Genomic DNA, 26,340 nt, shown 5'->3' on the forward strand with positions numbered 1-26,340 from the left:
TTGCACTGTATGAGTGATAAATCCGTTATTTGGATTATAGCCTCCCAGTTTCACAGTTGTGAAACATTACTGAAGATAAACCGTCTAAATCAAACCTTAGCTTTGATACTCTGACTGCCTCTGGTCTGTCTTCACCTTTTGGTGTCATTGTTCATGTGCCTGCAGCTCCTGTTCCTACAGTAAATATCTACAGCCTAACGAAGCAGCACTGCTTGTCTATGAGGTCTGAAACATCCCATCATGTCTCACAGTGTTGTCATTTTTCCTCTTTAAATGTAATTGTTGTTTAATGTACCCTGAAAGCTCTGATGTATTACATGTACAACTATGTACAAATATAATGCTTTTGTGTCTGTTTGTCTTGTCTGGATGAGTTTTATTTTACTTCACAGTATATTTTTCAGACATAAATATATATTTTTGTCAACATAATGACTTAAGTTACCAGTTAGTTGCTGGTGAGAAACAGTGAAAAGTCAATAAAGTACAATGAGCAGTGTGAAGGTCAGGGAGCTTGCTGACACCCACCGCTGTCATTGGTTGAGAAATATAAAAGATACTTCAGCAGAATCTCATTGGATGTGAAAACCAGGCAGTGACCAATCCACGGGATAAAAATCCTCACCTGTCTGACAGCAGTAAGTGGACCTGTCTTCCTCTCTGGAGTGGTGTGCATCCGTGTATTTATTGGACACATAAGGCATCTTATAGTCAGTCATGGCGGCCTATAAATTGGTGCTGATCCGCCGCCACGGAGAGATAGATTAAGAAATGCCTTTCGACCCCATTGAACCAACAAACAGGAACATATAAAATATAACATATATGTCTAAAACATTTATTCTGACAAATGCTATAATTAATTTCTCCCAGCCCATGATACAGAAGGACTTCCCTCCGGTCAGTGGATGTAAACAACCATTGAAAATCAGCCATATTTTTTGTAATAACGAACAATAATAAGGTGACAATGTTGTGTGAAGATAAACCCATTTTGGCGGAATATCCCTTTAAAATGGAACACAGTAGGACTCCAAGTTCCATCATGCAGTTCGTGTACTGTCAGTCTATTCGCCTGTCGGCGGGAGGAGATCTTATAGAGGAGATGATTTTGTCACTGGAGCTCTGTGGTTATTGACTCACACTTTATTATTTCTCAAAATGAGGAGAGCAACAGAAAACCAAGGAAACGGTCGGTAAGAAAACTAACTTCCGGACTTTGTTAACACTCCATCGTTAAGTTGTGAACGTGCTAGCCAGCTAGCTAAACACAGCACTTCCTGAAACAGCGACATGCTAATATTCAATTTTAAGCTAGCCAGGCACTGTGACTGTCAGTTACTGTTTTATTAACACGTAAAGCTAACTAGTAACACTGACATGTTGTTATTAGTATGTCGGTAAACACACCCTTAATGTTAGCTTCCTTGCTAGCATGTTTGTATCTATGGCTATCGTTAAGCTAGCTAGCTGATATTCCAATTGCTAACACAGGCATGCTAATGTCAATGTGTTTACGTTTGTCTGTGGTTGAGATTCTGTTGTGGCGCCTCTAAACAATAATAGTTTATAGTAACAGTAATTGTAATAATAATAACAAGCATAGTTTACCTCCTGAAGTTCCAAAATAAGTGCTACTGACAACTCATGTTGTCATTTAACTGTGATTGGTAGTTGAGTGTTTTCTTTGTGTTAGTTTTAATGTCAGTTTGTGACACTTTGTTTCCTGATTTTACTTGTATATTACACTGCAAAGATGCACTATGGTCGCCTTGGTGACAGAAATAAACTGATCATCGAAACATGATCACTCTCCCCCTCTCTGGCTTTCTTGCAGAACACTTACAGAGTACTTTTCCCCGAGGAGTAAAGGTGAGTCAAAGGGTCAGATCCTGCAGGGTCAAGTGTTGATGTCTCGGGGAAATAACAGTGCATTTGTGTTGTATGTGTATGTAATGTATGTATGCAATGGGTTTCATGATGCACCTAATCTAAACATGCTGAGTTAAAAGGGAGGGAGCATCATTGTATATCAGGCCAGTGTTTCTCAACCCTGGGATCTCACTGCCCTGCATGTCTTAGATGTTTCCCTGCTCCAGCACACACAAATGATCAGCTCTTCATCAAGCGTGACCCATTTACCCATTTATTGGTGTCCCTGCTCCAACACAGCTGATGGGTGATCAGCTGTGTTGGAGCAGGGAAACATCCGAAAAGTGCACAGCAGTCCAGGACTGAGGAACACTGTCAGTTTTTAACCAGGAAAGACGGTGTTGATTCAATTTTATTGTAGAATTTGTATGTAAGATTAGAAAATGAATGATTTTGTTGAAATCTTTCAGGATGTATTGCTCTGATGGAAAGAGGACACTTGTGGATATAGTATGATGTAGTATGTTGTCACTGTCATTGTTATAATCATGTAGTTGTCTGATACACAAGCAGCTTTAAAGCAACTGCAGGGATCTTTCATTTTGGCTTTTTTCCGTCAGCTCACTGTTAATCATTTCATCTGATTTTGCGTCAAAGCCCAGGTGACAGGTATTCAGAATAACAAAATAGAAATAGCCAGAAATGTCATTTTGTGAATGGTCTCGTTTGCTTATGTGGGTCATATAGGGGCATTAATGTCAATGTTAAACTGAAACCGTTTCATAACCGGTTAAAAACTGCTTGTACCTGCTTTCACTCTTTGTTGGTAGTAGTCTGTAGACTCCAGTAGAGCTTTGGTGGTGTTGTGGTTGATTTTCTTCTTCTTCTTCAGCCTTCAGTAACTTTATAAAAATAAATAACCACTATCAGGTTCATAGGAACCAAACACACTGCTTCTTTTAGTTCAGTTTAGTTTTAGTCTTCGTATTGCAGTACAATACAAATCTGAATTTCAAAGCCTCACTTTCCTGTTATACTTCTCAGTGGATAAAATGCTCTTGATGATTGATCAATAATCAAACAAGGAACTCTCTGATATTAGAACCTATTAGTCATAAAAACGTGTCACTACAGTTGTTGCTATGGGAAACACCTGCCTTTCTGTAGCTTTCTCACGTCCTCTTCCTCATAATAACCCTCTCTTAAGTACAATAATAATCAAAGTTCATTTACAAGGTGTACATGTGTGCATGTACTTACATTTTAATCACAAGCAATTACTTTAACCCAGTGCTTTCTCTGATTAAAGTGAATAAACATAGGTTATACATTAATTATGCAAATAGCACAATTTCTTTCAGCGTGAAGTCCTGCTTAAAACTTGTCAAGTAGGAACAGATCTGTACATTTTTCTGCCACTTTATACTGCAGAGCTCACGCTGTATGTTTACGCCCTTTCCCCCCTAAATGCAATAAAAGAAAAGCCCATGGATTGCTAGTCTGTAAAATCCTGTGGTTTTAGTTAATTAATTGAAAGGAGTGGAGAGGGATGTGGATGGTGAAATAACATAATAAACACAAATACAGGTACAGATACCGTGGACACCATGGGCCCCCGGCAGGCTGACAAACAACAATATGCCAACTCTGATCACCCCTTGAGCATTCAGTGATACTTCTGAGACAATGAGACTAAAGAAATGCACAAATGTTTCCTCTGTGTTTTAGTGAAGGACCATGCATTCCAGCTGCGCTCGCCACCCCATGTCTCGCCCCTTCTCCTGGAGACTCCAATGAAGCCCTCTCAGGTCCCAAACCAGCTTCCTCACCCTCCGCCCAGGAGAATGTTGCCCTTTCAAAGCCCTGACATGTGCCTCAGGGACAGACTGGGTCCAGTACGTCCAGTGGGTCCTCATCCTCTGGGACCAAATTATTCTTCAGGGTTTGTTCCAAGCAGCCCGACTAACTCAGCAAATAGGCCCCATCTTGTTCCGAGGGACGGACTGGGTCCTCCGCAGCACTCTGGTCTGACTCCACGGTCTTTCTGCTCACGGCGTCTTCCAGACAGCCCAACTGACTGCGGTGCTACATATTATAGGCCACAGCTGTCTCCAACTATCTTTCACCCTGCATCGTCTCAATTCAGGGATGTCAGCAGCCATTCCCCAACCTCCCCCATCAGGAGAGACCAGAGAGAAGGGATCACATTGCCTCACTCAGGAAATAAATATGCAACAGGACAAACACAAGAATTACACCAGGTATTGTTTTCTCTTTTTAAACTGGACCATAAGTGAAACCTAGATTTGTTTTTAAAAAGTGTCTTATCTATGACCTGTATTGTAGCAGTCATGTAATGCTGAATTGTTAACATTTACTCTGTCAGGTTCAGTCCAGCGATGTGAGAGGATCCGTACATCCTGTCCAGCTCAACAGGCCCCATGTGACCTCGTCACCCAACTTCAGAGCAGCTCCAGAGGTTTACCTTTTGCCCCTCTCAGACTCACCGTACTGGAGTCCTGGTAACAACCAGTGGTCCCCGAGGGCCTACCAGCCTTCTCCGTGTGCCCAGCCATCTGACAGGACTAGTGGATCCAGTTTACCCATCATGCACAGCCTTATAGCCCCCTGCCAGGTAATGGAAATTTTGAAAGACTGATGCAGGTGATATAATCTTATAATCAGACTGCATTGCCTTGTTGTTTCACCTCATAATTCAGCCTGAAATCACTTTAATGTTAGCAGGAGATGTAGTCATTATTTTTTTGTCATGTCAATCATTAGATATGACAATTTAAGAGTCTTTATTTCTGTGAATTGACTTGCAACAAGATGTATAGCTGCCCTCAACCAGGCTTGTTGCCATTTTTATAGATTTACTGCATAAGGATGGCATGTGCATGTTTAATCCTCCCTATAAAGATTGATTTGATGGTTTTGTTTCTTGTAAACATGCCTCTGTGTAAATTGGGCTGCTGGTTATTATAAATTAAACCACATGACCCAGGTGTAGCTCTCTCTTTGATAGTATGAGATGCAAAGTAACACTATTGCTGTTAAACTATAGTTACTGCAGTTACAAATTCATTAATGGAAGAAGTCACCTCTTTTTCTTTTTAGGACCAACAACATAAAGGAACACCTCGAAGTGAAAAGTTAATTTCAGGTAATACTGTTTAAGTAAACACTTGATTTATACACAGATTTGTGCAGATGAATGTTCATCCTATATGTCAGTGAACTGTTTGCCTTCTACATTACAGCTTCACATCCATCCACATTTTACATTTTACCAAGAATATCAGCTTTAATTACCTGTAAACATCCGTTCTTTCCTTATTATTTTCCATTCACAGGAATTACTCATGAGGTACTGGCGCTAGTAGTGATTACAAATTGCTGAGTACCTGAAACTGTGAGCTAGAACTGTTTATAGTTACGCTGGTATTTTCACTTTTTGAGTGCAGCGTCGGGGTCATTTATCTGAATATATATATATACATGGTAGCATAGCAAAATTCTGTGGAACACTGACATTGGAAGACATCAGTAAACACTGAATATTTGTAAAAGAAAATATATTTTCTGATGTCTTTTTTGTCTCCAGCAGTGGACTTGAATCACTCATCTCAGAAGAGGCGCAGGGAGGTTGAGGACAGTGACGACAGTGGCAAGAAACTGCGTCTTCAGGGTGCAAACTGTGGCAAAACACAGACACCCAAACCCACTGTTGGCAACTCAGTCAGCACTTTGCCGTCATCAAGGCATTCTTCAGTCTTGGAACGGTCACCCAAAACCACAGATGGCCACCTGGACACTGAACCAGCATGTGGCCAATCAACATTTAAACCCACCCAGTCATCCTGCACATCTCTGTCACCCAAACCTTGTATCACGAAACGACTACCAATGGGGGCAAAGCAGGCCTATATAAATTCCACTCAAAATTATACTGTAAAGTTAATAGAGTCAGTATCGTCTTCAAATTCAGAGGAGGACAGTTTGAAGAAAAGAAGGGAGGAAAATGATAAAAGGCATAAATTAAGCTCTTCGTTATCCTCTGAGGACGCTGGTAGCTCACCTCATGTGCATTCTCACCGTAGTACTTCAGCCTTAACAGTCAAGACCTTGAGCAAAGGAAATCAGCTGGAGGGGAGCAGAAAGTCGGACAGTAGCACTCCCAAACCAGCCTCCAAATCGAATGCGGGTTCTTGCGTGGTAGAACGCAACAAAGCTGCCCGCCCACGAAGACCTGTTACAATCCCGAATGATATAGATGAGCTTTTCACCCCTGATCCCCTGACCTATGTTGTCAGTCCTACTAATAAGACTGCAAAGCCCAAGACAGATGGGGGAATGAAATCCCCCATCTCAGAGAAAAGCTGTTCACCCAGCACCGTGACCAGCTCTAGTGCCCCAGTTACTGGTTCCTCGTGTCGCAGAACTCAAAACTTCACAGTAACTGGTTCTCCTCATGAAGTGGACACCAAAGTCTCTTCCGTGTCATCAGGGCGTCTCCTACAAACCTCCTTGCCAACTGTTGCTTTAGAGCGAGTAAAACTTGAAAGCTTCAGACCCTTCTGTTCTAAAGAAAGTGAACTGAGAAGCAGCCCCATCACTTCTTCAGACAGGCCGCTCAAGGATGAGAGTGTTAAATCTGAGGAGAAACACTCATCTCTCCTCCCCAGCGATGTGAGGCCGTCCGCCTTAGAGGCAGACACCGCTGCCTCAGAGCAAACATTTAACTCTCATTGTTCTCGGTCTCCACTGCTGGTGAGGCAGGCAAGTGAAGGGCGTAGAGAGCAGGTGAATGAAGAGGATCCTATAGATGTGGAGCTGGACCTGGGCCTGAGCTTTGCCTTAGACATGGATCTAACCCAGAGCTCACATAGCAGCGAGGATGAGCAGCTGCTTTCCTTCCAGGAGATGATGGAGCGCGTTACCAAGCCCCCAGACACACCAGAGAAGGGAGCCTTCTCAGAGCCCAGTACACCTGGGCATCACAGCTGCCAGTTGAAAACTGTAAGCTCCCCATGGCTGGTCTTTATTTTACATAAAGTTAGGAATGCATGATAATCTCACTGTGCTAAAGGAGTAAAACTTGTATCTCTGTTTGGATCTGAAGTGTTGTCTGTTTTGTTTCCCACAGCAGCCATTGCCAACCACTACAAAGTCGGGCATCTACAAGAACAACCTCGATCAGATGCTGAAGGAAATAAACACCAATAAAAAGTTTGTTATTGAGAATATTTGACTTACATTTTAACTTTAAGTATCTGCACATTAGATGTTAACTTTCACACTCTTTTTACCCATCAGAGCTAAAGAGATTGAGGCGCAACTTCTAACCATATGTAAAGAGGACCTGTTGAGAATAGCTGAATATGAGGAGGCTGAGGAGAACCGCGAGGAGGGCATCTCCACCGAACACCTGTAAGGCTCCCTGATGCATTACAGCCTGTCACTGGGACACAGTCTTTGCACAATAGATAACTGTAATCTGCATCCATAGGGAATTCCTCCAGCGCTACTCGTTGATGTCCAACGCAATCAGGGAGGTGCCTCCAGGAGAAGTCGTGTTCAACCTAGAGAAATTTGGCCAGATCTTCAACCATGATACGCTGCAGCTCAGACAGTGCATGGTCAGTCCACAGGGGACAGCACAGAAAACGCTTCTTTGGTGAGTTGTGCGTTTAGCGCAGCACATTCATGCTTCCCAGAGGTTGAACTTTTGCTGTTTTGGACACGGATATCTTTTAATCTACTCGTCTAATCGCAGCCAGATTTGCTGGGCACATTTAATACTCGTTAGGGGATGAGCCCTTTTGATTTTAATGACACTGGACACTTCCAACACTGTGGGACTTGATAATTGCAGCCTATATTGACCATTAGCAAAGCACTAGAGTGTAGTAGTTTTTCTAAATAATTAATTCCTCTAATGTTTTTCTATGTCTGCTCATGATTCATTGCCCTCTTCAGGTCCAGCCCCGCTCAGCTGAGACTCCATGTGAATATTGGATTATTCCAGGAAGCTTTCGACTGTCACTCGCCCTGTCCAACACGGGTTACACGTTTCCTGTTCAAGGTAGGCCCCATGCACGCCTGCATGTCATTTTCAGTGGTGGTTTGTCTCCAAATGCCTGAGTTTTGGCAGTAATTCTTTGTTGGTCTTGTCAGATGATGTCAGTCCACAGTGAGAGGATGGTATCCGAAAAGATACTACAGGCGCTCTGTGACATCGCCTGCACTGCTGCTTATCAGATTGGTCAGTGTCCTTTTTTCCCTGCACAAGCTTTTGGTATTTCCTCACTATTGCTAAGACATATTAACGTGTGTGTTTTCTGTGTGTGTGCTTCCTCAGTGAAAAATGGGAGCCAGCTGTTTAAAGTGTGGGTGCCCAGTCTGGCTGATGTCACGCTGGTCCTGATGAATATGGGCGTTGCGTTTGTTACTCTCTTCCCTTTTGAGAATCTGCAGCCTCCATTCACCGAGGGAGACTTGCTGTAAGCGTTCATGTTTACTGGATCCTTTCATTCATTTCCTTTTCTCCTATTTAAAAGCTTAAGACGTGAGCTGAAAGTTGTTTATTTGATGTCTTTTTGATGTCATGCAGTTGAAATCCTGTGTGTTTTTGCAGGGAGGACATCTACATCAAAAGTGAGAGTCCGTCCAGTAAGAAGGGACTGAGCACTTTCCCTGAACACAACTGCAACAACATCTTGAAGGTGGGACGCAAAAGGAAACAGATGTCTGACAGGAACAGTTTGTCATGTCCGTGAGAAAGAAAAGTATCTACATCATTCACTACCTGACTGTTTCTCTTATGTTTATGTCTGCAGTACCTGTCTTACTGCATGGGCCTCTGTCCACGGGCGTACAGCGACCATGAGCTGCTGTTGCTGCTAACGGTGTTGGGAAGGGTGGGCCTGGACACGTGGCTCATCCTCCAGTCCAGTGTGGAACTGTACCCTCTACTGTATAAAATTATCAACAACATCAGGGAAAGGGACTGGGACACCATGGTCAGTTCATGCATGCCTCTAATTCGTCTATTTTCAACAGTGAATCATGAATTAGCTTTAGAGCACAAGCTTGTATTTCTGCTGTTGTATTTCACCCAGGGTTCATACAAGTGAATGAAATGAAAAACCTTTTTTTTTTTTTTTTTTAAGTGTTTTCAGTTGTAGCACGACAGCCTTTTCCAGCAGTGTTTTAGTTCCCGTCGTTCCCAGGAAGTTTTGTTTTGTTTTTTAGATTAAACCACATTTCCATTTCCATCATTGGTTTGTGTTATGCACAGTGTGTTATGTGTCATACTGTATACCAGGACTGGGCGATATGGTTGCGTTTAATATCACAACTTATTAGGAAAAAGTACCGATATCTAAGTGTGCCACTGCTTAAAACTCTTGCAATGTGTACAACAAAACTTTCAGTACATGTGTAAGTTTAGTTATTAGTTTATTATTTCTCCAAAATGTTTTCAGCTGCCCAGAATCTGTCTGGCCCTCACTGATCTGACAGATGACCACCACAACATGTGCCTGCTAGTTCAACTGCTGCCTGACAACACCCGTGGAAAGTATGGCCTTCTAATTCACTCCATTTTTCCCACACAATGAATGATTTTCTTTGGATTTTCCACTTCATTGCATTGTTTTTAAAGGAGCACACATTAAAACGTATTCATTTTTGTGCATAAAGGGAACTACGCCGACATCTGAGCCTGTGCATGATCTCTAAACTGTTGGACGGAAATTGTACTTACAGACCTTCAGAAAAAGAGATTCAGGTAATTTGTCTCAGTCATAGAAATATTCCTTAAGATCTTTTATTTCATTTAGATGGTCTAAATGACTGGAGTGGAGTCTTTAATCTGTGGTTCTCCCCTCCTTGCTCCCTGCCATGTGTAGCTCTCTGAACTGAGGCAGTACCTGCCCCGTATGCAACCCTCCACCCTTCTCCGAGCCATGCTGAGCTCCTCCAGCAGGACTCCGAAAGAAAAAGAGGACATGGCCACTCTAGACCAACAGGTGAGCATATAGTTAAGGCTTTGAACTTCAAAATGTTCAAACCGAGAAATAACTTATGTTTTTGTCTAGTTTTCTTATCAAGTTCTACTAAAAGAATCTCAGACTTGCAGATTTTTAACTGAATGTCATTGTGAGTGGATTTAACACGTGTAGCACATTTTTCTGATGCAAGTTTCTCTCCATCTGCCTCGTGTCTCAGTCCTACTACCTCTGCTATAGCCTTCTGACGTTGACAAATGAAGCTTCCAATTTTCAGTTCTTCCCAGCTCATCAAAAGGTAAGACTTAAATTCCTTCCCCTTTTTGTCTGCTTGCAAGTATTAGGCTGTTAGTTATTAATCAGCTAATTTATTTTAGCTAGTTAGCTAGTTTTTTAAGTTTGAGGATGGTGATATCCTTTACCCAGTGTGTTAATGTTGCCTTTGCCTTTTCCCTTCTGGTTCTCAGGAGCAACTGATGTTTCTGTGCTCTGAGCTGGAAACACATGTCAAGTGTGACATCAGAGAGAGTGAGAAATGTCTTTACCGCAGCAAGGTGAGTACATGCACATACATGTATATACGTGCATTTTGATGTAGACCCAGATGCAGTAGAGAAAATTAAAACGTTGTGCAGTCTGACAGACGCATGCACTTTCTGAATGCTTTTAACTTTAACCTTGTGATTATTCTAAATTTGGTTTGCAGCCAGGCATTAAAGTGCATTAAGTGCAGTTCTTGGTAGGGTAAAGCTTGAGTGCAGGTGCTGCAAGTCTATTTATTGTTTCAACAGGGATATGAGGCTCTAGAGCACCAATTTGTCTAAACATCCTGTTGTGATGCCCTGAAGGAGAAACTCCTCTGATCAAACAGGGTGTTTAGGGCAGCTAAAAATCAACTGAGTGTGACTGATGACCCGTTTACTGTAAATGCCCAGAAGCTGTGTTTGCTGTGTCCTGATCATCTCACTGGCCACCCTGACCAGCTCTGCCAGCCTGTTTTTATTTACCAGACAAAGGCACCCACTGCAAAGCTAAGCCCTGGTTGTTATGCACACGTATACGCTCTCAGGACCTGTACATAATCCTGGGCTGTGTTCTTTTAAATCAATAATCAAGTCTTTGGGTTTTGGTACAGTACACAGTATATCCAGTAAAGTTAGACCTGATGGACATTTAGTGCAACCACAAGTTGCATTTAGGTTTTGTTCCCATGTTTGTTCGCGAGTGTATCACACCAGTAATGAGACAAAACTTGCATCTTAAACAGACTTGGAGACAAACGGCAGCTACTAGAGAACTGAAATCTGAAAAACCTTCACTATCATTTTCACTTTTTTAATGTCATACGGTATTTAAAATCAGGCAATGTGCTTTTTGTAATAAATTGACTGAGGGCTTCAACTAAATTATTTTCATTCTAGATTAATCTGCTGATCATTTTCTTAATTAATCAGTTGGTGATATGTGTAGATTGCTTGTTTTGTTTTTTAGGTCCCCAACCCAAAGAAATTCATTTTATTATCATTTAAGAGTAAGAAAACCAGCAACTATCCACACTTGTGAGTCTAACAAGTGGAGTTTTGTCATTTTTTTCTTAAATAATGACTCAAACAACTAAACGAGTATCATAAATATTTGTTCTTATAATTAACTAATCAGTTATTCTGCTCTAAACTGACTGGTTTCACCCCTACTCTGTCGCAGTCAGATGTTTTTGCGCAGCACTCCCTTAGATACCACTGTAGCTCTGCACAGTAGCATATTTTGGGTGCCTGTTTATCCTCTCAGAAACTAGGCCAGACTTTTATTTACTACTGGGAATATGTAAAAGTTATTCATCTTCATACTCGGTGTCAGAATCGATGGCTTTAATAAATAATTGCTGATGCAGTCAGACAAGCCAGACATCTAAATTAGATTGCATTCCCTAGAAGTAGAGCGTTACATTTACCTGTTGGACAATGTCTGCCTCCCTCCTCTTCCTCCAGGTGAAGGACCTGGTGGCCAGGATCTACACCAAGTGGCAGATGCTTCTTCAGAGGACCAGGCCTCTCTATGTACAGTAGTCACAGTCTGACACGAATATTATATTTACAACACAAGATGAAAGCAGCAGTCAGTTAGATAAGAGTCCTGCAGTAAAGATTTTATAGTTGTGATTTAAAATTCTGTATTTCCCTCCTGTAGGATAAGTTGTATGATTATTGGCAGCCTTTGCCTGTGGACACATTGACAAGTAGCCAAGAAGTCCAGGAGGTGGACAACAGTGATGATGGAGAGGTGCCTGCGGTGGAGGATGAAGAAGAAGAAGAAACCAACAGAAGCGAGGGGAATGAGGTAATAACGACTGCTGAGGAGGAGGAGGAGGAGGAGGAGAAGGAAGAGGGAGGCGATACAAACAAGACAGGGGACAGCTTGAAGCCAGAGAGAAAGGAGGGAGGCGATGCAACGGACGACACAAACAACACAGGGGACAGCTTGAAGCCAGAGAGAAAGGAGGGAGGCGATGCAACGGACAGCACAAATGAAATGGAGGAAGCCCCAGAACCAGAACCAGAACCAGTATGTGGGGAGTTGAACCAAGAGATGCCAGGGATGGAGCCGCAAGTACGCAGCGAGTCTGAAGTGATGGATGAGAATCTGGTTGAGACAAGAGAAACTTCTCACCATAACCAGGTAGCAGCATGTAATTTAACGCCATAGAGAATCTTATTTGTTTTCAGAGCTTTAATAGCTGTTGCCTTAACGTGAAGCTCAGTTTGCACAATTTGCCTGTCCAACATCCCCAGGTTTAACTGTCAATACAGACATTAATTGTATATTTATGAATAAAACCATTAGAAGAGTTCTCACTCTTTGTTCAGAGATGGAGCCTTATCTTTTCTTATCAGAAAACAAAAGAACTACATTTTTCTTTTTTAAAGTAACCTGATGGTAAATGTCTTCAGTTGTGTGCAATGTGTAAAACTATAAAAATCTACTGTTTGTGGTGCAAACTGCTGTTGATTTCCTACAACAGTTGTATGAAGGTGTTTGTTTGAAGGGTTTTTTTGTATTTTCCAGCTGTGTTCATCTGTTAAAAGTCAGTAATTTCTCAAAAATAGCTCCTTATTTATTGTTATCAATTTAGCCAATTTGACAGACTGAGAAGCTGACTGTTTGTACCGTATATATGATAACATGCTGCAAATCAGCCTCAAGTGGAAACAACCACATACCCTTTTTCAGGAAGCCAGAAACTTACTGATAAGCAGTGTTCAAAATCTATGCAATGTGTTCACTGTGAGTTATCAGTTTAGAAACAGCTGTTTAGTTACCTGCTGTAGTTATTATCAAACTGCAGTAGGGCTTTTTTCATAGGTGGTCATGGCAGGAAGAGCACAGGTGTTACTAATAACGTTAATAGTGTAACAGCTCTGGTTTATTCAAGTGTCCCATGAAGTTGTGTCAGTGACATAGCATGCTGAAACTGAAGCAGCTAAATGGAATGCAGCCATTAATTTGACTATTTGCACCTGTTGTTTTTCCTACTGTGACACGCAAAAAGTCCTACTGAATTATTATTGTAAATAATTTTCAGATGCATGTATGTTTGTTGATTTATTATAACTTAAGTGTTGTGTTGAAAGTGTGCATTTTGTTAAATTTCCCTTTTGGGAAAATATTTTTTTAACGATAAAAATGCTTTTTATAGCTGTTGCCAAATACAGAAAATAAATGATTTATAATTTAACAGAATTCTTTGTTGCCTTTTTATAAAACATCTCAGGCATCATTTTGTCTACTTCTACTGTTATTTACATCATTAATATTTTCATAATAGTCTCACTAATATACAATAAATAAAACATTCCTACAACTTGGCCAGTCAATCCAAAAATATAACAGAATTTGTCTGGTTGATTTTTAACATGGGTGTGAAAGATCTTGTGTTGTTCTACTTTGAGTAAACATTGATAGACATTGACATTGATTGATTGACATTGATTTTTCAGTGACATTTCAGTAACTTTTTCAAGCATTTTTTTGCACAGAGTAACCTGAGATTTCTAAAATCCCTTCAAGATGGATGGCCAGACATTAGAAATTACACAGGGAATGTAAACTTTTACTTATGGACAAATTCTAATGAATGTTTATAGTTTATTTATTCTCTTTGGTGTATAACCAGGACCTGAGAACTTAATTTCTCCTGTGGAAATGTGTGAGGACATGACAATAAAGATCCTTTTAAGCTTTCTTTCATGATAAGTGTGCGTGCCAACTGGTTTTACACAGTCGCTTGCTCTTGGATTATATCCAACGCTAATTTTCCAGCCTGTCAGAGATGACTTTCTAGCTGTAAGGGTAGTTGGCATTGTTACTTTGGCCACCCGCTGTGCTCCTCAGCCATATGCTTGTGCCACTGTTTCCCCAGAAGAGTCAGAAAGTCACACAGGGTTCATCATTTAGATGTCAGACTGCTCTTTGGCATTTCACCAGAGCTTGAAATTTCAATTTCAGACCCAGAATCAGCTTCTATTGGCCAAATGTGTGACCACATAGCAGGAATGTGACTTTGTGTGCTCTTAAACAGACAAAAAGGAAGAGAAGAACAACAAAGCTGAACACAGTAAACACACATTTAACTTAACTTAACCAAACATTTATACTCTATTTACCGTGTAAATATATACATTATATAAGAGTATAGATGTAAAAACTATGACGCAGGGTGCAATTTCCACATTCAGAAATGTTCCTGTTCTTTTAGTACTCATTGTTTGGTAATTTATCGTACTGTAAATCTACAGAGACAATAAAAAAAAGGTTTCTTTGATTTTTAACATAGTCTGAGCTAAATGTTAAATATTACACAGTCCTGAAGCAGCGAATTAGCCACCAACCATAACTTTGGACAGAAGCCTCAGGTTTCAGTCGCTCTACACACGAAGTGCTGAAAAACGCTGATTCAAAATAGATTAATTTACGTAAAAAGTACGTTTGTTTGAAACGGACAGCTATGAATGATAATTAAAAGTAATAATTAACCACGGACTGACACACTTAGCTTCGCCTCTGCGCCGCCATGGCTCCTCTCTCCCTCTCCGCCCCTCTCTGACTGGGTTGCTAGGCAACAGCAGTCAGGTGACTGTCTGCAGACAGAACATGGCTGACCTGTCAGAAGACCAATGAGGGAAAGGCCAAATTTAGCATAATCGATCATATTTTTTACGTCGTTTCTGACCACAGTTGACCGTCGTGGACAGCAGTTGACCGGAAGAATTCAAGGTAAGCGTGAGAGCGCTCAAATTTGGGTGAACAGGTTGGTCTGCGTGGCTCGGAGCAGCTGTAGCTAACGCTGGTGTTGGCTAGCTAAGTTGAGCTAGCCGCTAGCCAAACAGTCCCCGCTTTCTCTTCCAGAGGCAACTTAATTTGAATGTGGAAGCTAGTAAGAGGAAATAACGTTTAGGTAACTTAATGTGGACACAACAAGTTGCCCTCCGCAAATTTGCAACCTCATTGCCAAAGTCAAAGCTAGCTTGTTTTTATCGCAAGTGTAGCAGTTAAACTACACTAGCCCAAGGAAAGATAACGCTACAAGTTAAAATGGGATTTATCTTGTGCTTCAGTGACTCCGGAAACCAGAGACACACACAGACAGGCCACTGTGAGCAGGAAATCACAGGATCCCTTTGAATTTATCGCCTCGTCGGTTAGTTTTTTAGGTTTGGTCTGTTAACAGTGGCTCTGTGGACTCCATAGAAGTTTTTACGGAGATTACGCCCAAAATAGTCAGCAAGAATAAAGCTTTATTGTTGTTATAATCCCAGTAGGACAATGTCTACTGGTATATACAATAATACAGACATAACATAAACACGTCAGGCATACAAATACATTGAGATGAACGATCTGAGCAGGGGGCAGCTCTTCACACTGGTTGTTCAGTTTGTAGGAGGCATTACACATGATTCATCTCTCCTGTCCTGTCTCATTCCTCTGTGTGAGTTATGTTAGAGCCAGATACTGGTTGTGGGCAATAGCAAGCTGAGTTTCACAATGTTTTCAATATGCACTAGGTTTTATTTGTAGATCATATTCTATTTAGCTGTTTGCACAGTGTTTCCTGAGATTTTGGAGGAAGTAAATGTAGAATATCCATAAGAAATGATTTCTCTATCACCATGCCCCACTGCTGTTCCCATTTGTGCAGGAGCATTGTCCAAGTAGCTGTTCTAGTTTCTCGATGGTATCATGAGTACAGTTTGATAAATTTACAGCTTTGTTATGTGCAAAGACGTTTAAATGCTATTTCTATTCTATGCATTTGCATTTGCATTTGCATTCAAACACTCTCTCAGGTGTTTACTTCAAGCAGATACTAGTTCAAATATCCGCATTAAAACCAAAATGTGAGCTACGTGATTACACAAGAATGATTTCCTTTTAGTGTGCATTTTCCCTTTTATGGTTATTAATGCCAGCTGTTTAAAAGCCCTTTTGAATAATTGATTCCATTAACAACAACAAGTGATATGATTGCAGATGAGTGGGTTACCAGAGGGAGTAGCAAATGGCCCAAACAGGAGTGAACACTTACAGAAGGATGCTCAGATTTGGGAGCGACCCTGGTCTCTTGAAGAGATTCGGCAGAGCAGTGCCAACTGGTCCTTGGCAGCCGACTCAGGGGTAAGTCATAAACCTCTACTCTCTCCCAGACATGGGACAAAAAACAGCAATTCATCAACATCTTTTCTGCAGCAAGTCAGATAAATACTTTAGAAATGTAAGCAGCTAAGGGGATTATGAAATGTGTTCTGCTTTGGTGAAATGGAAGTAGCTCTGCAACTGTTGCTGTCTTCATAGCCGTTTGTTTGTCTGTTTTTTTGTTCACAGCTCTTTCTGTTCCTCCAAGACTTCTCCCAGAGAATGCTGTCGAAGACTCATGAGATTGAAAAGCAGCTGGACAGTCTAATCCGTGACACCAAGGCCACAGACAGCTGCTTGCACTCTGTCTTTAACGACTTCCTCATGCTTTCCAATACACAGTTTATAGAAAATGTAATGTATATATTTGAACCTTTTTTTGTTTCTTTTACTACTACCTGTGGAAATTCACCCTGCTTATTTTTGTGCTTTTGGAGCTAAAAAAGTTAGAGGATGTCTTGTGGTGAGCTTTACATGATGTAATCTATGTGGTAACAATGTGTTTTTACCTTGTGGCCTCTTACAGAGAGTGTATGATGAAGAAATAGAAGAGACTATTCCCAAGCCTGATGCTGTGGAGAAGCAGCCTGAGCAGGTACGAAGAATCCTTCCTGCTCCTTACAGTTGCTGGCATGGAGTACAACACTGACCAACTTGTATCCTACCGAAAAATGCTTTTCAGTATTGCTATTTCAATGATAAGCCAACCTCAATATTCATTTATGTTGTTCCTCAAGGAGAAGACTCGAGAGCAGAAAGAAGCAGAGTTGATCCCGAAGATGCAGGAAGCTGTAAACTACGGCCTGAGAGTGCTGGATTCAGCCTTTGAGCATCTGGACATCAAAGCAGGAAACTCTGACTCAGAGGACGAGGAGGCCACAGACAGAGTGGAGGCCATCCTGGAGCCCAAGGTGTGCTCTTAATCTTGAAGCAGTAATGTAGGATTAGTGCATAAATGCATAAAAAAACACGTCTTTATATGGATGTATCCAGCCTGTGTGTCTGCCTTTGCCCCTGTCTTTTAGGATCTTTATGTGGACAGGCCTCTACCGTATCTGATTGGTTCCCTGGCCTTCATGGAACAAGAAGATGTTGGACTTGGTGACCTGTCAAGTGATGGTAATATACTCATGACAGCTTCTTCAGGCCCTCATGCATTATAGTGTTCGCTTTCCTCATCCATGTGTGTGATTCTCTCCTCAGAAATGTCAGTTGACAGTGACAGAGACAGCGTAATCGAGAGTGAAGATGGCAAAGAAGCAGTTGTACGACATTTTTTTCCCTTTTCTTTTGCAGTATTTTTCACGGTTTTTAATTTTAAAGCTGCACAGGAAAATAATCACAGTTTGGATTGTGTTTATTTATTTATTTATTTAACAGCATTCAGATGAGGACTTCAATCATGAAGAGGATGAAGGTCACAGTATTATTAAGAAGGTAAGCTGTTGCCTGTCAAAAACATAAAAGATTAAATCTAAACCGAAGAGCTCGTCATTCATACTTTTCTATTCTCTTCCCACATTCGACCAGAAATCGTCAATGTTGAGTTATGAGGATGATGAAGAGGAGGAGGAGGATGAGGATTCTGACATATTTGGAGAATCGGACAGGGATGATGACGACGACACAAAGGTATGCCTGTGATAACTGTGCTCGAGTAGTTATGAGTGGATTATTATTCATTCCAGTCAGAAATCACTCATTATGTTGCCGCCTGAAGGAAAATGTGTGTGTTTATGCCACATTCAGAACACAGGCCCATCGTCGTTTGCCGACGAGCTGGCAGCCCGAATCAAAGGTGAATCAGGAAGCAAAGCAGAAGGAGACCGCACGTGTAAGTCACCGTCGTTGTCAGCCAGCTGATGGTATATCATGCTCACTTTGAATTCCGTTACATTTTTTGTTCCTTCAACTCTTCACACTTGATTTAACATGAAAGTTTACATTTGAGATTTAAGTCATGGCTGGCATTGGTGCATGTGCATGCTCATTTTTTTTTGTGTTCCTACCATGTCATGTCTTGGAAGCATTGACATCTAAGAAGAAAAGTAAAGGCAGGAAAGAACCAAAACCTGCAAAGCCACAGGGTAGGACTTTCACTCATCATCAGTTTTTTTTGTTTTTTTTTTGTTTAGCATTAGTTATTTCCACAGCTGGCCTGTTGTTTTCAACGTGCTGCTCAATACTGTTTATGTACATGTAACAGCAGCTGACGAGGACAGTGATGACATGTTTAAGCCACCAAAGATGGACGATGATGAGTTTTCCCCATTTGGAGGGAAAAGTGGCCTCTTCAGTGGAGGGAGAGGCCTGTTTGACGACGATGACGAGGTATATTAAACTGAATGATTTCCAGAGGTCCCTCTTCTTCAGTGCAGTTCCACATAAATTAAACTCTGGGCTGCAGCCAGAATTTAATTTATGCTGTATTATGTTTTGCCATTCAGGGTGATCTTTTCTCGGAGGCGCCAAAACCTCCTGTGTCTGAAGAGAAAAAGGTTCTGAATGAAAGCATGAAAAGCACAGCTCAAAGTTCAGGTAAGACAGACTTTGTAGACATGAATGTGCAAATGCATATAGATAGGATAAGTAAAAACATTAAGAAAAAATGGACCAACGCATAACTTTTCTTTTACATCCAAGAATCTGACAAACCTGCTAAGAAGATTCCATCGGGTGGCATTTCAGTATTCCCAGGTAGTAGCATTTACTTGAATGACAGCTAATATCACTCCCTTTTCTGCTTCATCATCCTCAACCAAACCAAACCGCTTTCTCTCCACAGACAACAGCCTCTTCAGTTCAGGGAATGACTCGGATTCAGTGGAGAGCACGGAGAATGGAACTCCATCTGCCTCCAAAAATGTTCCTGCAGCGTCTGCCGTTGGTGGAGGAGGTGGTCTGTTTGACGACGACGATGAGGATGATGACTTCTTCGGCGGTAAAAGCCTGAATAAGGCAGGCTCTGGTAAGTGTGTGAGAATGGGCACTTGAGTGCTACAGTCCAACTTCAGCTGAAATCCTCACGGTATTGTTTATTTTTTTTTCCCATCTTTTTTCAGCTGGACATGAAAAACCCAAACCCAAGAAAGCTATTGATCTCTTCGAAGATGAAGATGAGGATGGCGACCTATTCGGCGAAAAGTACTCTGCGCCAACTCAGCCAGCTCAGAGCAAGAAGGAGGTAGTGGAAGAACAGGTTAAACAGCCTGAGAAAAAGGTAAAGAACGACATATAAATGTGGTTGAACGTGTTTGTTGAACCACATGTTTAGTTGGTTTATTGACACATTGTTTCAGTGGTCTGTGGAAGAGTTCCTAAGTTGATGATTCATTGTTATGTTCAGATGCCGGCAGGGGCCATCTCCATGTTTGGTCCTGGGACTAAAAGCTTACTCAGTGAGGGCCTGAAGAAACGCCAGCCGTCTACCAGCGAGGAGTCTGAGAAATCTGAGGAGGTCTGAATAGATCATTGTCTGATAATACACTCCAGACAAAATCAAATTTGTGTGTTTTCACACAGAAAATGGCATTTGGTTTTCAACCAAAAAAGGACTTCAATAACCACAGTGTGTGCAGGCTGTCACGTCTAAATTGTCAAACTGGTTTTCCACCACAGTAGATTTTCTGTTTGAGTTGTATGAGTTTTAATCTAACTCTGTTTACTTTTTGTTTTGAGGTCATGGTTGCTCCTACAATGACGCACAAGGCCATCTGTCAAGTGCAGTCTGAGGAAAAAGCCAAATTCAATGTAGTTTGCAGTATACCGCTGGCCTTTACTCCTGTTCACACAGTTCACTTCTCTTTTCCCTTTCAAGATGGAAACCTCATCCTTTCAAAAAGGATTTGAATTGAATTCAAAAAGGATTGGATTTGAATTGAGGTTAGATGAAGTAAGATAGTGTTATTTATATTAAATCGTAATCTTCATGTCGGGCATTTCAGAATGGGCCTGCTCCAGATGCTGAGAAGGCTGCAGTGAAGCAGACTCAGAAACCTCAGTCCAGAGGCCTCTTCTCTGATGATGAAGACACACAGGTAACGCTCTCGAACTTCACTGGAAAATAAACGAATGACAGTAATAGTACAATTTAATTAAACTATATGTGTATATTCCTTCCATAGGGATTCCCAACCATCCCTAAAAGTCAGTCTAAGCCCGAACCTACAAGCAAAACCAGCAAGGCCCCTTTGTCATTATTTGATGATGAGGAAGAAGAGGTGAAAATAATTAACTAATATTTCACACTTTTGCCATGTTTTTCCTGAGTCCATTACAGTAACCCGGCTCTTCACCTTGCAGGATCTTTTTGCATCTGTAACGAAATCTAAACCAAAACCTAATCAAGCTAAAGCCTCCACGCCGCAGCCCAGTAAAGCTGTGTCCAGCTCCCTCTTCAGTGATGACGAGGTATGAGAATAGGAAAAGAGATATTTCGCTGCTGCACACCAATGTTTAATAGGAAACACAATATGATGCATTATTTTCCTGAATGTTTCAATGCCAGGATCAGTGGGTGAGTCCTAAAAGTGACGCAGTCAAGCCAGAGGTCAAGACAGGAGGGATGAAGTCCAGTGCCAGTGCCCCCTCCAGTCTCCCCAGTGCCAAAACATCTCACAAAAGCAGCCTCTTTGACAACGACGATGACGACCTGTTTGCTCCAACAAAAGAGTCGAGGTATTTATATTTAGATTCAATGCTTTAGAAACAGTGAAAAAACATCAGCGTATTTTACAGAGTTATTTTAGTTATATTATATTGCCAGGAATTCTCATCTATGCTCACATTGTGTCACTCTTCATACAGTCAGAAGAAGCCGCAGAGAGTTGCTCTCTTGTTTGAAGATGAGGGTGATGATGATGAAGATAAAGGATCCCTCTTTGGCATCAAACCCACTGTCGGCACAAGCGCTGCAGCTCCACCCGCTAAAGTGAGTGCATTAACTGCTGTTTTATATTCCACATTTGTCACGAAAAACAATCTTGTTTTGTCAAGCCTGTCTTTTGTGGGCTTTAAAACATTTGATGAGCTCAAGGTGAGAATTTCCTCACCCCTTGGACGACTGTTTAGACACCAAAATTAAACACCAGATTAAAAACTCAAGTGGGCTCTATTAGCTTGTCACACAACAGTGATATTTTGTTCGTTTATTACACCATTTAATTTGCATTCTCTTCCACACTGAGATTAAATTCTTTTGACGCCTGTACAGAAACCTCCTGCAGCCTCTCAGTCGTCCACCCCGTCAGAAAAATCAGAGGAGGTTGCCGTTCCTAGGACAGCAGCGGAGGACAAACCCTCAGAGCAGGAGAAGCCAGCAGCGAAACCCCCTGAGCCAGTTCCATCAAAGCCCCCGCCAGAGAGCAGCGACGGTAAAAAGAAGCCTGCCGGAGCAGTCAGTCTATTTGGAGGCATCAACGTTCTTGCCAGCAAGCAGGCAAAGGGCCCGCTGGATGAAGTTGACAATGATGACAGCTTCCTCTCCAAGGACAGCCCACCACCAAATGTTAAGAAGGAGGAGAAAGTCAAAACAAACACTGTTAGTCTGTTTGATGATGAGGAGGAAGATGAGTCAGACTGGAATGAGCCCATATTCCCACCCAGTAAACCCACAGCAAGAAACACACTAAAGGTGTGTATGATTTACAGCAAACCTAGAATTAATGAATTCTTTTAATTACATCAATATATACTCTGCCGTTAATTATTGAATTAAAATGTGTGTGTGTTATTTTTACAGCCTACAGAGGAGAGACCACAAGCAAAAAGCACAGGAGTTTTCCAGGATGAGGAGCTTCTGTTCAGTCAGACGCAGCAGAAAGACAATGATCCAGATGTTGACCTCTTTGCCACCTCAGGGAAAGCTGCGGTCAGTGTAATAGATTTTCTTTTACTCAGCTGCATACTACACTAGATGTTAATGATACACATGTTTACGTGTTATGTTTACGTTTTAGAACTCCAAGCTCAGCTCCGTGCAGCCAGCAGCACAAAGTCTGTTTGCAGATGATGATGAGGACGACCTCTTCAGCTCTGTCAAGTCAAAAGCTCCTCCCCCGGTAGCAATTCTTTTTTTTTTTTGTCTTTTAGTAATTACAGTCATGCTGGAGGCCTGCTTCCCTACTTTGGATCAGTGGGAGACTAATTCATCTCCTTATTGTTTTCCTCTTTCGTTGTCATTCTCAGAAAGTAGCAGAGAAGCCCAGTAAACCTGCTGACAGAGGACCACTAGCAAGTCCAGAACCTGTATCAGAGATTCAGGTGAGTCTACGTAAGCATATAATGTTGCTGCAATAATATCATGGACTGTTTTGTGGCTTTGAGTCACTAACACACATACCTACCTGTGTGGCCATGGGGTTTGGATTATGTTTTGCTTGTATTAGCTGATAATAGACTCATCTACTTTATTATTTTCTGCCTGAGTAAAGATAGTGCAGTTTCTAGATTAACACAAGAAATGCCTTCATTGGATTAAAGTCTGAATTTGCTGTACACAGAAACCTGCACCAAGTCCTGTAAAACCTAAAGATTCCTCATCAAGGATTGGAAAACTTCAAGTAATATTTTTGTTTTTATTGAATCAAAAGTCTTCATTCCTTACATTTCACTCTGATTCCTCCAGAGGAAAGACTTTTCCTTTCCATCATTTCTCTTTTAAGGTTTCTTCTGCCTGGGCTTTGCCATATTCCAACTTAAAAGCTTGGCTACGAGACAACAGCATGGCTACCAAAATGAAGTTGATTCTCCATTTTTGATTTGATTTTTTCTTAACTGAAAGAATTCACTGGCTCTTTCCTCTTTCAGTTTCACAAGATGTTCCTGCATCTTGCTCTTTCCTCATTTCCATCCACAGTTTTGGCTTCTCATCTTGCTCTGAATGATCTGCTGCTTGGAGTCACTCTGAGAAACCTCATGAAGAGAGATTAGCTGTAATGAAATGTACAAATGTAGTATGTATTTAAATGGAACATTACATTAAGTAGTCTTTGGTCAGTGGTGTCCTTTTTTTTGGCTTGACTATTGATGCATCTGGTCTTCCCATATCCAGGCCAGTCTGATGCTCAACCCCGCTGCGTTGCTCCCTGGTGCTGTCCCCAGTATGCCAGGGGCTGTCAGTGTACTCCCTGGCATGGCTCCTAGTTCCTCCTCTGGGGTGTCCAGCTCCAGCCTGAGCCCCAGCCCGAGCCCCAGCCCTGCCACAACTCCTGTCTGCGTCCAGGCAGACAATGAGGATGGAGTGAGCTTCGACACGCCAGTCCAGGTTACAACACTGCAGAGCGCACAAAAGGTGGGTTTTAGGTTCCTGGAGTATTCTGTCTATTACCTATCTGTCTTTTAGTTGCTTTTCTATTGTTTGGGTATCTGATGTGATAATTGTGAGTGCAAATCTTGTGTGATGCAGAGCCGTGCCAAAGGTTCTTCGTACCGGAGACCCCAGTCCAGAACAGCGAGGCAGCAAGCAGCTCAAAGCTCTATAGAGGACAATGAAAAGACCCAGGGAGGAGATGTTACCGGGCCGACCCCCAGTCTGTCTGGTTTAGTCTTACCTCCACCAGACAAATCCGGTCAGGCGCGCGCCAGTCCAACACTACCTGACTCAGCTGCAGCCACAGCCTTGCCTGTCTCCTCAATTTCTCAGTCGTCTCTCCCCGAAACCTCCACGAGACCCTTTGCACTGTCACTGCCAGTATCCACAAACGTTGGAAAGGAAGACTCTAGTAAAGACAGCAGCAGTACCAAGGTGCTGCAGGCTTCTGATGAGGATGATCTTTTTGGCTCTGACAGCCTGTTTGGGGCCACCTCAGTCACCAACACACCCTCCACCAGACAGACCACTAAGACTACACAACCTCAGGCCAGCAGCGATGTGGGATTGAAGAAAGACAAAGACAAAAGCACACTCCCATCCATTTTCGACGACAACACCGATGACCTTTTCCAAAAGGTCAAACCAAGGTCGACCACCAAGAAAGCCAAGGCCTCGGCCTTTTTGGAGGACGACGACAACGATGAGGACATCTTTGGAGTGAGCAACAGCTCCACTCCCACATCCACAAGTAGTAAAGAAATCAAGAACAGCAGTAGTTTTTCAAAGCAGGACATCTTACAGGTACCTTTATTTTACATTCATGGTGATGCTCTCGAGGTTTTCTGTGCCTTCATTTCCTCCCTCATTGGCTGAATCTCTATGTTCTCAGGATGAAGTAGCCACGGTGCCTAAAGCTCACAAGAAGCACAAAGAGAAGACCATTGATGCCAGCTTGTTTGACGACAACATAGACATTTTTGCTGACCTGACGGACACTTTAAAGCCAAAACAGAAGTCCAAGACAAAGGGAGAGACAAAGTCAATATTTGATGATGACATGGGTAAGAAACACTAAAACGCATGCGTGCATTCATGATACTCGATACTGCCTGTCTACATTTAACCAAATATTTTGTCCATCTCTCTCTTCTTCAAAGATGACATCTTCTCACCAAGCACAGTAAAACCTGTCACCAAGACTCCCCATAAATCAAAGAAAACGCCACCGTCTCAGGAGACCAGTACAGCAGCGGATTCAAGCAGCATATTTGATGATCCGCTGAATGCTCTCGGTGGGAACTGAACTGTTGTTTCTGAGTAGCCAGATTTGTACAATTGTGGATTAATTCTTTTGTCATTTGACTTGCTGAAAGATTGGAGATCGGGTACACTGTTGATAGAGTATTTATTCATATGATTCATATAAATACTGTGGCTTATATTTGGCAGTTAAAGTCTCAAATGAAAATGATTCCGGTCATCTTCTGACAGCACTTCCAAAATCATCATAATATGTAACAGTTATTATGTACTGTTAATCTTTATTACACATGATAGCACTTTATAAGCATACCATATGCTTAGCCTCAAAGCCTGCAGAAATTAACAGTGAATTGTTTTGTTTGTTTTGAAGATGTTTATCCTTTGGCTTTTCCATGTTGAGATTCCTTGTCTTTGAGTTTGTGCCATATCATGGTTATGAAGAATTAATGTGTTTACTTACGGTCTTAGGCATTTTGACAATGTTTTTATTAATAAGAAATTCATCAATTTCTTAACTTTGGCTGTGATGAAAACTGAAATTCATTTTTAATAACTAAAAAGAAACATATTTTACGCTATCTGAAATGTGCGTGATTATTTCCAATTCAGTGGGTCCCATGTGTGTAGTGGCAGTCTAGACTTGGATATTGATCAGTGTCTGATAGGAGCAGGGAGCCCAGATTATTAACTCCACATCTGTCTAATTTTTGGATGATTACGGTTTAGTGCTTTTGCTGAGGTGAGTATTATTAAAGTAGAAAAAGGAGGATTTGTAGCTTCTGGCTTATAACATTTAAACCGAACCCATCTGGCCTTTAGAAATTCTCCAACCTTTTTCCACGGTAGAAGAGATTCTTTTTAATGTCAACTGGTTTTGCATTGCATTCATTTCTGATGGGCATATGAATGAAGAAGCTGCTCATAAGGCAAGGCTTTGTATAGCACCTTCCAGACACAAGGCAATTCAAAATGCTTTACAGGGACATAAAACGCAATAAAAACAAGACAGAAACATTAAATTGCATGTAAAAGATAATAAAAGTACAAGAAAATAAATAGTTAAAGCACAACTACTACTCTGGGGGAGTTGGGTTCCAACTCAGGGGGGCCGTCACTGCTAGAGAAGTGCCACAGTGTGACATCAGGTCTGTTTTTCTCCATGTTTGTTTGCATTATTAATCATCCCTT

General features: G+C 41.6%; 3 protein-coding genes across 6 annotated transcripts in view; 2 read left to right on the forward strand and 1 right to left on the reverse strand.

Annotated features, from left to right (window-relative positions):
• The window catches only part of slc25a16 (solute carrier family 25 member 16), a 391,343-nt gene that overhangs the window by 253,357 nt on the left and 111,646 nt on the right, over positions 1–26,340 (reverse strand). The window lies entirely within an intron of this gene.
• slf2 (SMC5-SMC6 complex localization factor 2) lies at positions 1,093–13,587 on the forward strand. Of its 2 annotated transcripts, none has more exons than XM_070841429.1 (21): positions 1,093–1,196; positions 1,838–1,872; positions 3,601–4,133; positions 4,259–4,507; positions 4,993–5,038; positions 5,480–6,894; positions 7,022–7,104; positions 7,192–7,305; positions 7,385–7,552; positions 7,855–7,960; positions 8,053–8,140; positions 8,237–8,378; positions 8,513–8,600; positions 8,715–8,897; positions 9,363–9,457; positions 9,580–9,667; positions 9,789–9,908; positions 10,108–10,185; positions 10,355–10,441; positions 11,876–11,944; positions 12,075–13,587. In XM_070841429.1, exons 1-21 carry the CDS (start codon positions 1,162–1,164, stop codon positions 12,588–12,590), a joined length of 4,338 nt encoding a protein of 1,445 aa, XP_070697530.1. In that variant the 5' UTR covers positions 1,093–1,161; the 3' UTR covers positions 12,591–13,587. The 2 variants fall into 2 exon arrangements, with proteins under 2 accessions (XP_070697530.1, XP_070697533.1); XM_070841432.1 differs by having other exon boundaries at positions 5,483–6,894.
• washc2c (WASH complex subunit 2C) lies at positions 15,031–25,720 on the forward strand. The gene is made up of 31 exons (XM_070840685.1): positions 15,031–15,158; positions 16,416–16,559; positions 16,767–16,931; positions 17,104–17,172; positions 17,315–17,488; positions 17,603–17,696; positions 17,781–17,842; positions 17,958–18,014; positions 18,108–18,209; positions 18,327–18,411; positions 18,605–18,664; positions 18,784–18,908; positions 19,025–19,115; positions 19,221–19,274; positions 19,363–19,545; positions 19,640–19,797; positions 19,924–20,034; positions 20,522–20,614; positions 20,702–20,797; positions 20,880–20,987; positions 21,085–21,254; positions 21,384–21,507; positions 21,790–22,209; positions 22,318–22,446; positions 22,535–22,636; positions 22,764–22,838; positions 23,078–23,137; positions 23,629–23,868; positions 23,983–24,690; positions 24,779–24,950; positions 25,047–25,720. The coding sequence occupies exons 2-31, from the start codon at positions 16,416–16,418 to the stop codon at positions 25,190–25,192; spliced, it is 4,377 nt and encodes a 1,458-aa protein (XP_070696786.1). The 5' UTR covers positions 15,031–15,158; the 3' UTR covers positions 25,193–25,720.

The sequence above is a fragment of the Pempheris klunzingeri genome, chromosome 12 (assembly GCF_042242105.1).
Source record: "Pempheris klunzingeri isolate RE-2024b chromosome 12, fPemKlu1.hap1, whole genome shotgun sequence".
Taxonomy (NCBI): Eukaryota; Metazoa; Chordata; class Actinopteri; order Acropomatiformes; family Pempheridae; genus Pempheris; species Pempheris klunzingeri.

Coding starts and splice junctions, on each gene's coding strand:
- slf2 (XM_070841429.1), top strand. CDS start 1,162: ATGAGGAGAGCAACAGAAAACCAAGGAAACGGTCG. Junction 4,134..4,258: donor AAACACAAGAATTACACCAG/GTATTGTTTTCT, acceptor TTACTCTGTCAG/GTTCAGTCCAGCGATGTGAG. Junction 6,895..7,021: donor ACAGCTGCCAGTTGAAAACT/GTAAGCTCCCCA, acceptor TGTTTCCCACAG/CAGCCATTGCCAACCACTAC.
- washc2c (XM_070840685.1), top strand. CDS start 16,416: ATGAGTGGGTTACCAGAGGGAGTAGCAAATGGCCCAAACAGGAGTGAA. Junction 17,489..17,602: donor AGGCCATCCTGGAGCCCAAG/GTGTGCTCTTAA, acceptor CCTGTCTTTTAG/GATCTTTATGTGGACAGGCC. Junction 19,798..19,923: donor TTAAACAGCCTGAGAAAAAG/GTAAAGAACGAC, acceptor TGTTATGTTCAG/ATGCCGGCAGGGGCCATCTC.